At 46.4% G+C, this 9,991-nt stretch overlaps 1 protein-coding gene across 1 annotated transcript in view; it reads left to right on the top strand.

The window, feature by feature from the left end:
- Nucleotides 1-9,991, top strand: part of LOC125945762 (uncharacterized) — a 117,665-nt gene that overhangs the window by 14,782 nt on the left and 92,892 nt on the right. The window contains exon 4 of the mRNA XM_049668044.1: nucleotides 1,832-1,915. Within this exon, the coding sequence (XP_049524001.1) occupies nucleotides 1,832-1,915 (84 nt within the window). The remainder of the gene's footprint in view (nucleotides 1-1,831; nucleotides 1,916-9,991) is intronic.

Raw genomic sequence — 9,991 nt, forward strand, 5'->3', positions numbered from 1 at the left:
CTACCTGAAGCATTAAGTATCTTCATCATCACTCCATTTATTCATTCCACTCTACCCCTTCCCTCAGAGCAAAGTAGCAGGCTATGTGAATGCTGTCTAAGGCTCAGCTTAATGCTTTTTCTCTAATAAATTTTCCTTTTTAGCTTCACACTAACAAATAGCTTTATCTTCCATTTCCTGAAGTCGTCGAACGTCAAAATTCTCAAATGATGTAGCCTATTCAACGCTGCTTTATTCGCCAGCGTTCGTCAATGTCCATGCGAGAAGCACGGTCATTCGCAGTGCGTGAGATTACTGTTAGACTACGCAGCTACTAAATCACCCGCAATGGGACTTAGGTACAGCGCTAGACCTCTAAGCAAGTGCCTATGTTCCCCGCTCATTTGAAGCGCATATAATATATTTTCAGCTGCAATGATTTTCGTACAGACGTTCTATGTCGAAAATGCATATAAATACAGTTCACAGGCTCGCACTAACTTCGTACTCGTGTCACCAAGAGAAATATTTTATTCACTGCCAGTGAATGACCCTCCGGATAGAGAGGTAGATCTGTACACCTAGAGAGAAAGAACAGATCATGTGGCGAGATCTTGTCAGATAGATTCAGAATGGGTTGAGCAGCACCACCGAAAAAAGACACAAAAAACCGAAAAATCTGTGGTGGAGGAGTTTCTACTTTTAAATGTTTGTGTTTAAGTTATTCAAAAAACGTTTTACCCAAGCTAAGTTAACTCACAACACCATGTATTGTAAATTTTTGGCAACTATTCAAGAGTGAGCTACATATATGCAGTCACTATTGAAGTAGTGCTAAGGGCAGCGCGTACAGACTAGTCACCATGAAGTGCTCTTCATGTCAAGTGCAACCTCGGTAAACACTCGCACCTGTACCAATAAAAATTTGGAACGTATGTTGCAAACCGAGAACAACGTATTATTTGCATATTAGGGGTCCACAGACAATATTCCCTCGTAGTTCCCATCCATCTCCTGTGACGAGGATCAGGGCAAGTTAACACGTGAGAGCGTCCAAGTTTCACTTCCGCTCGAAATAATTCCTTAGAGGAAAGACCTGCCATATCGCGGATATATTCAAGCTGAGCGCAGCAATACTTAAACTAAGGTCATGGCAGACTGAATTGAATTGATATCTGGGTTTTTACGTGCCAATACCACAATTTGATTACGAAGCATGCCGCATTCGGGGACTAGGGATTAATTTTCACCTCCAGTGGATCTTCAACTTGCTCCCAATGCACGGGACACGAGCGTTTTTGCAGTTTGTTCCCATGGAAATGCAGCCGCCCCGGCCGGCATTTCATCCCGTGACCTCGTGTTTAGCAGCGCAAAACCGTAGCCGCTAAGCCACCATGGCGGGTATGGCAGGTCAAACGCATTTGTTGGAATTTTCGTTAGGTTCAGCTCTGTTTAATAGTTGCAATTAAATTCTATGCGCAAAGACACATACTGCGTGCCATTATATTTCATGCCCAACTACACAGAAAGAACTGTTCACGTTGTTCTCCAATCGCAGAAATTCTGCGACAGTTGGATACCTGGTAACGCGCAAGTTAATGTTGGTGTTCAGTAGCACGAAAAATGGGACAAGAAAGATTCGCTTTAAAAAACATTCCGCGACGTGCCAACTCAGCTGCAAGCTGCTGCATATTGAAGCACGGATTCCATCTCTCCTTTCTCCTTTCGCGTACCCCTTGTATTCGCACACTGTCATCACTTAGTTGAAGGAATCACCCTGGCTCACGGGCATTTCCTTCGCTCTTGCCCTCACAATTATTCCTATTGTATGCATATTGTCGCATTTTTTCAGCAAATCTGACGCCGATATCGTTCTCTCTCATCTACACGGACTGCGTGACATGCAGCGTTATGAGACATCGGTATGCTGGGGATGGTGAGTACGAATTTCATTTTAAAAACGAGAAGAAAGTGTGTTAGCATGTCCCATTTGTGGCCATGGTGGCGGTTTCAATAACTTTACGTCGTTAAACATTTGGAAGATAAACTGCAGGCTGTGAGCGGGAAAGTTGTGAATTGTTAAACTTACAAGTGGACTCCACATGCCTCATCATGCTTGAGGAAATTAAGGTACAGCGCAAGACGGAAAATATTGTGCGTGGCTCTGCTACCCCGAACACAAGAGACCAGCGGAGCTGGGGAAAGCCTAGTAAAGTAGTGGCAGAGCAAACACACACAGTTTCCCGACGCTCACGGTTTCTTCGCGATGTTCTGCGTAGTATCACCATGAATTGAACCGGCCACGTTCACAAGCCTCCGGATCTTCATTTCTTCGCCTACGCGAACTCTCGGCTTCCCTCAACTTAAACTCAGGATGTTCTCTTCCGAGTCATTCCACGCGAAACGTTCCAGACCCAAAAATCCACTATCATTGATTTTCTTTAAAAATTTGGGATATATGGCTATTGTGCGAATAAGGTTTCACCAAAGAATTCTCGTGGAATTTTTTTTAACACGTGAGCGCTCTTTGCAGTTTCCGCAAAGAAGGAATATAGTTGGTTGGAGATAAATGTTCTTTATTCAAGTCTGAAACCAGGTTCCATAACGAATTTTATATTAGAGCATTCTATAGGGGCATCCTTCTTTCATGTAACCACATAACTGAATGCATTTTAACGCGAAAGCGTTAAAGGCCACGTGTCGCCGGAAATCGGGCGTCGGGGTCGACGTTGGTGTCGGCGTCATCCGTGGCGGAAAAAATCATCCGCAACCACCGCATCCGCAAGGTGTTAGTGCAAGAGGAAATCATTCCTAACCGCCCCGACCGCTCAGGCCCTTCGTCGTGGTGTAGGGTTTTGGTGAACAAAAATTAAATTTCTCACAGTGAAATCCGTCAGAAAAATGGTAAAGTACAACTTAAGCCCAACCTACCGACATGGTGAGTGGGGAATGTTATTTCAATGCACGAGAAAACATAATTATGTTACGAGAAAACGCAAACACAAACCTCTTTTGCCAGCATTTTTACCATAAAAACACCGGCTCACTCGGGTATCCTACTTGCGAAAATCTTATTCAGATGGCGCTGGCATCCTCGGTAGGTCAAATTGGGACTTGGCCTGCCATATACGTTTCTTTGGACACATTTTAATATAAGACGACTAATATTGCCCCTGGAAAAACGTCTTCTCAGCAATGCATCTCTGTTTAAAAGCGAAGCCGACTTTTGGGGGATTGGTGTAAGCTTGGCCTTTGTAAGGTGGCTTTCCCACGTTGTGTGTTGCAGTGAATGAACCCTACTTGCCTAAAATTAAATCATGGGGTTTTACGTGCCAAACCCAGTTCTGATTATGAGGCACGCCGTAGTGGGGGACTCCGGAAATTTGGACCACCTGGGGTTCTTTAACGTGCGCCTAAATCTAAGTACACGGGTGTTTTCGCATTTCGCCCCCATCGAAATACGGCCGCCGTGGCCGGGATTCGATCCCGCGACCTCGTGCTCAGCAGCCCAACACCATAGCCACTGAGCAACCACGGCGGGTCCCTACTTGCCTGAGGCGAACGATGCGATGTGAACGGGTCCCGATAACGATATCGCGTTCTACTCTTACAGGCGAAGCTTAAGCGCCCAAAAATTTTTTAGAATTTTCATCGCTTATTTGGCTCAGTAAAAAAGCATGAAATGTTTCGTTTTCAGAAAGTTTTCGCTTAAACTGAGCAAACGTTTCAACTACAATATTTTGTCTCCCTTTTCGTCTGTTGCTATAGCGTACGCAAAAAATTATTTGAATTTATTAAAGTATATATTTTTTATAAACACACCTCCAATGTTGGCAAAAAATGAATTTCTTGCGAGATTCAGGCCGCAATTAAGCCTCAAGGCCCTCCAGATAAAAATATATCAGATAGCTCAATGTATGCACGGACCTCTTAGCTTTTTATTTAGAAATTTTCATTCAAGTATTTTATTCAAGAAAAACATTTTTGAAATCAACCACCAAGATCACAAGTAGGCACTGTGTAGGTGCCGCCGCTCTGCTCGTCGTTTGCTCGTTGTCATCTCCACGTCGTCGTCTGCCACCTAGCAGATGGCGGCTAATATACGGTATGATCATTTTTAAGATTTATGGAATTTAAAAAATCGCCTGTGGCAGACATCATAATTCTAGACCTTGAGCTGGATTCTTTAGAGGCGGACATTACTTGCACGAGAAATCGGAACGCATATTGAACTAATAAAAAACTACTGCTAATGAGCTTCCTAAATAGTTACTTTGCGGCGCTTATTCCAAATTGATTTCAAGTGGATGCGTCTTTCAAGCTCAACGGCTACAATTCGTAAACTGACGTGCAGTACGTGCAGTACGTGTGAAATCGGTGCTCGACCGACAGTAAGGCATCTATTGTGGGACTGTCCCGCTCTCGCGATAGTAAGAGACAAACACAAGGGACGCCGCAATGACTCACTGGAGGCATGGACCACGCGACCCCCAGAGGCCGATGCCCGGCAAACTATCAACTCTTTATGGGAGTTTGTGCGCGAGGCTGGCTTGAATGGCAGGTTATGAATGTTTCTTTTTGTTTTTTTTTTGTTTTTTTTTTGTTTTTTTTTTTTTTACAGCCAAGCTGTTAAAGGGCTCACTCTTCGATGGTCGCGCTCAGAAATAGAAAAAAAAAACACTCTCATTGGCTGCATGCTGTATGTGCGGGTGAAAGCGCGTGAGGGCGAGGCACGCGCGCTTTCGCGGGGAGCGAATGCACCGCGGAGAGCGAGCGCGACTTCCTAGTGGAAGGGGAGCGATGGGCGAGCAGGGCATCGAGGCACCCAAGACTGTGCGTGTGCGTGCCCGCTCTCCCACGGCGGCGCATGCGTGCAGCCCTGCCGGACTCTTCCACCGACTCTCTCTGGGCTCTCGCCCGCCTCTCCCCTAAATTTGTCGACAACGGCGTTTAGCAGTTACGTCACGTAGCCAGCGGTTTGACAGCGGTCGTGTGCGGTCACACAAACAGCGCGCGCAACTGTTGTCGATGGCGGCGGCGTATTGCCCGCGTTCGCACCGAGCGCGCGCGGCGTTGGTGAGGTGTTTATGACGAACATGCCAACCTTTGCCGTACACCCTATGGCGGTGTACCGTAGTGACCATGACACCATGGTCCATGTGGTCACTAAATAAATTAAAACCACCGGATCATATATATTTCTCATTCTTGAATAGTTCGAATAACCAATTAAAAAATTATATCCTAATAGTCATAATTGGAAATGCATAATTCCCACCATAGTACAGCTTCGCTGGTCTTCCATCTCCATCCCAGTGGAAGGGCTGACAGTTTTTTTCATTGTGAACCCCGCCATTGACCCTTACCCCTGCTTAGTTCACTGAGCGATCCTTTTCATTAAAAGCTCACTCTCTATCTCCTAATGCAAATACTGTATCCTAACAGACAAGCAAAATCTGAAGCAATTTGGCAGGTATCGCGCGGTGATGTCATATGCCTGTAAGTTGGCCCTGAGAATAAGGAATACATAGCTTCCTCAGTTGCTGTGGATGGCCAGTACTCTTTCTTATTCATAATATCAACAAAGGAATGTGCAACTTGGAGAAGCCACTGCCAAGTTCCGAACGCATTTAAAGCTAGGAGTTTATTGTAGAAACCCGCCTTTTAATATCACTTGCAGTACTTTAATTAGAAACAACAATCAAAGTACTTTTAAGGCGTAATGCCACAAAAATATATATCATTTTTTTTGTTTATCAGAGAGCTGTCGACCTCCTAATTACAGTGTCGTGGCAGAATTCTTCGAAGGCGCAAAAGATTACCCATTACGTTGTCTTTTAGGGTGCCCATTTCAAAATACGTGCTAAACGGAGAGCGGTTCTTGGCATTACATTTCTTTACAAAGAATCTCCGCGCTTAGGGACAACAGGAGGTAGTGTTCACCAACCTCTGGCGCGCGTTCCAATCAGCCTGGCCGAGTGGTCGCATTTCAAACAATGACGGTGTCACGCCGAAAGCAGGAGGCCTGCCATATCAACCATTTTTTTTCTTTCACTTGGTAATTGTCCACAGTTCACAAGGGTTAATGACCTTATTGGGCTGCTGTCGCTTGTGTCACAACGCTCAGCGTCCTTAGTCCTTCTCACCTTTCTTCTATATTACCCCAGCCCTGAGAACATTTCGCAAGGCGACTACAATGCATCATCGACTGCGTCACCAATCCATGCCTCAGCGATACCAAGTTGTATAAATAGGGATAAACCGGGATAATGTGCTAAGACAGGCTAGCCCATATTTGATCTTTGACAAGGCAGCCCTTAATCCTTGGCTTGTTGGATTCAATAGTTTTGTAAGGTAAGGTCACATGGTGTCACTGTCCGTTGTGGCTGTCTGTAAATCAAGAGAATGTACACGCGAAAAAAAGCGCGAACGAAACCAGCAGCTATGTTGGGTAGGCTAGCCTCACCGGAAGGTAACTACCACATAAGCTAACTGCAGCCATGGCCGGAGTAGAAGCACCCTCCCCCCCCCCCCCCCCTCTGCGCCTGATATAGTCTCAGAAGATATTGCCTGGCTGCCCCCGTTGCGAGATGACACCGCCGCACGAAGCCAGCATCCTTCTAGCCTCCGCATCACATGCTTTCCTTCGTACCTACAGCATACGGCGTGTGGCACGAATTTATCGCCTTTGGTTTTTATACGAAACATCATGACAATACCGTCACTAATGTCGTAAATTCACCTGGAGAGTCCAAACAATTGATATCCAAAAAGAAACAATGATATCTGTCGCACGTTCAACTAGAGTCGCTTTGAGAGCTTCGCCACTCACTTGTTCACACATTTTTTTTAACTTTTGCGTATTCATACTTATAACTTTTCAGGTTACGGATGCACTTATTGGAGACGTGCCGATTCGATGCAAAAGCCCGACGACTGCTGCAAATTCATCTACGACGAGAATTGTGGCACGTCACCGAAATACGTGATCTACGATTCATCCTGCGGAAAATAGTGCGCGCCTACTAACTTGTTGTTTTCCTGAAAGTAAACTTGTTGCATTTTACTGCCTTCTCTGGAGATATTTCTTGAGCTATTATATCTTAACGAAAACGTAAAAACAGGATGGGTGGCAGATGAACAGTGAATTCGCACATTTGTTGCAGTTGGGTGTAAATGGTGTTTAAGCTCCGTTAGCGAACATTGCTGCGTCATTGCAGATGAGCAGTGGGGTCGATTTGACCAGGAACACATCATAAATGAAGGTTAAGGACGCACTGTCAACATGCCTCAAAAAAAAATAATTGCAATTTCTTGGCTATATTAGACCACCTAGGCCTGAATACATAAACACACAACCAAGCGCCCAAAAAAAAGCATTTAGAAAATAGTGACCACTCTTGTAAAAAAAAAATCGGTGTACATTCTCCTCGTAATTACATTTTGGACTTCCAGAAAAGCGGCGCACCATTCAACAACGCCAGTTTAAAGCGCATGTGTATAGCTAGAACAGAAGGTTTATGGTAAGGGCATGTAACCTCCGGTGTCCGGGATGTCCATTTAAGATTACGTGTAAACTTGTTAGAGCTAACTACGACTTGTTTATTTTTAGGTATTCTATGAAGTTAACCTTATTACATTTTTCTTGACCGCGGTAGGTCAGCGAACGGTCTTTTAGCTTCGAAGCCGAATAGTTCGCAGCTGTGCAAGAATGTTTGCCAATTAGCATGATGCACACTGAAAGGGGGCAGCCGCCATGCAGTAGTAACACCTCCCTAAACCGAGGCGAAATTGCGGTTCCCGGTAGCAGTGTTGCGTACGTAATTGTGTCTGTTTGTAGCTGATGCGGGTAAGCGTTGTAACGCGCTTTTGCGGCCCATTGGCCAGAGGCCACAACTGATAGCCGATGGCGTGTGCTTAACCTTTGTGGCGCGGTCTGATTTGTCATTCCAAGGTACATTGAGCAGTTCTAGTGTATAATTGTATTCGGCGGGTGCTGCTGTGGAAGGTAGTAACGTTATAGCTGGGCTTTGGACTTCTTGGGCCGAATTCACAGACAGACAGACATACCGACCGACCGACCGATCGACCGACAGACAGACAGACAGACAGTGAACTGAGGAGCTTCCGCGGGGGCCTTATCGTGGACCCGCGGAAGACGCTGGCCGCGTCCAAGTCGGGGCAGGAATACCGTGATGTCCAGCCCTTTCTTGAGCCCTCTGAAGTGCCTGTAGTTGTGTCTGGAGCGATGGGCTCCGGAGTGCCTCTTCCCAGACGTCTTCGCTAGATAGAGGGCCGTTAGGTAACGCGGGGCATTGCCAGAGCATATTAGCTAAGGAGCAATAAATGCCATTACAGTCCGGACAGCTTCAATCGATGTCTGTGGAGATATGGATGAGAAAGCCCCGCGAGGGGATTGAGTCCATCTGGAGCATTGTAATTGTAATTTACTGAGGCCTGTCTAACTGCGGGTGAGAAAGAGGATAGGCCCTTCTGCTAAGTCGATAGTGAGAGGTTATTTCCTGATCGTTACGCTGGAATTCATCCTGTCCCCATAAGGCCTCCCTTCCGCCGCGGCGCGTTAGATCTCGCGCACGGTCATGGCCAAGCTAGTTGAGGTTAGGTATCTTCTGATGAACGTCCGCCCAATATGGGCGGAAACCAAGAATGACGTGATTACCAGGGTTTGTTCTCTTTTCAGAATGGAGGCAGCTTTCTCGGGCTAGGCTACCCGATTAGAAGCTTTGATGGCCCTCGTGAGTCTGTGAAAACGTAGGTGCCAGAGGGTTGGTCATGGCCAGGGCTATGGCGACCTGTTCCGCGACTCCACTCGTAGCTAACCTGACCGCGGCCGAGAAGCGTAATTCCCATTTGCCGTCAATAATTGCCAGAGCGAATATGCTGGACTTGCCGTACCAAGCGGGTCGGCAAAGACCGTCGAATCTCATCGATTCTCCCCGGCAGGGGCGCAGCAGGGGTGGGGGGGGGGGGGGAGGGCCTGATGCGGCGTCAACCCCCCCCCCCCCCCCCCGAAAGTTTTTCGTGCTGTCATGCACCGCCGACCAAACAACCACCGGCGACGGGAATCATTCTGTATTTTGACTACAATGTCTTTTTGATACGCGATAATACATTTCGGCGCTAAAATTGCGAACTTGGGCTGGGCTTCGTGGCAACGTCCATGCACCTGGAGTCACATGCCATAAGGAGCCCCAGCCGAGCACAAAGTTTCAAAGGCTTTCAGATAGCGAGCGGGCACGTCGTCGGCATCTCGCAGCGGCCCCGGAATCTACGGAGCGCATGGATTTCAATTTCGAATTTGATGGGTATAAGTTCTCATAAACTTTTGACGCAAAGGTGCACTGACATTTGCAAAGGCGTGCTTCGGATTTTTATTCTGGAACTTTCTGGGTTAATGTTTTTATAAACTGGGCCAATGCACGCACTCGAACACGCGTGTCCCAGCCATTCCAGAATGGAAGCACGCGCTCGCAATCTTCCACACACACGAAAATTAAATATCACCGTAACTGTCAGCTGGCATCTGATAATGTTCTCGAAGCTTTTCAGGAAGCGATCAATCAGCTGGACTAGGCAGGCAAAGTAAAATACGAGAAAAAGAAGAAGTTAACGGCCTATTAAATTTGAGACAGTTCTTTTTGCGGACAGCAAGGTCTGGCTCTCCGTGGCGATAGGGACATTGGTCCTATGGATTTAAGCAAAACACCCGCCGAATATTGGTATTTCCAGAATGCTTTCTTCGCATGCGAGCTGATTGTGGAGAATGAATCTGAGAACGATTTCGAAGTGCCCCAGTAATCATCGTATTTAAAACCGATAGGAAACCAAATTAGAGAAATTTGTGGTGAAATTATCAAAGACGCCTAGATGCAAAAGTGAACGCTTCAGGGTGCTTCTCTCAGTACTTGCTGACGAAACGACGGATATGCTGGAAAACGAACAGCTAGCTGTTTGGTGCATGGTACATAAACAAGGCCCGCATGTCAAGCAT

This window comes from Dermacentor silvarum, chromosome 5 (assembly GCF_013339745.2).
Source record: "Dermacentor silvarum isolate Dsil-2018 chromosome 5, BIME_Dsil_1.4, whole genome shotgun sequence".
NCBI lineage: Eukaryota > Metazoa > Arthropoda > Arachnida > Ixodida > Ixodidae > Dermacentor > Dermacentor silvarum.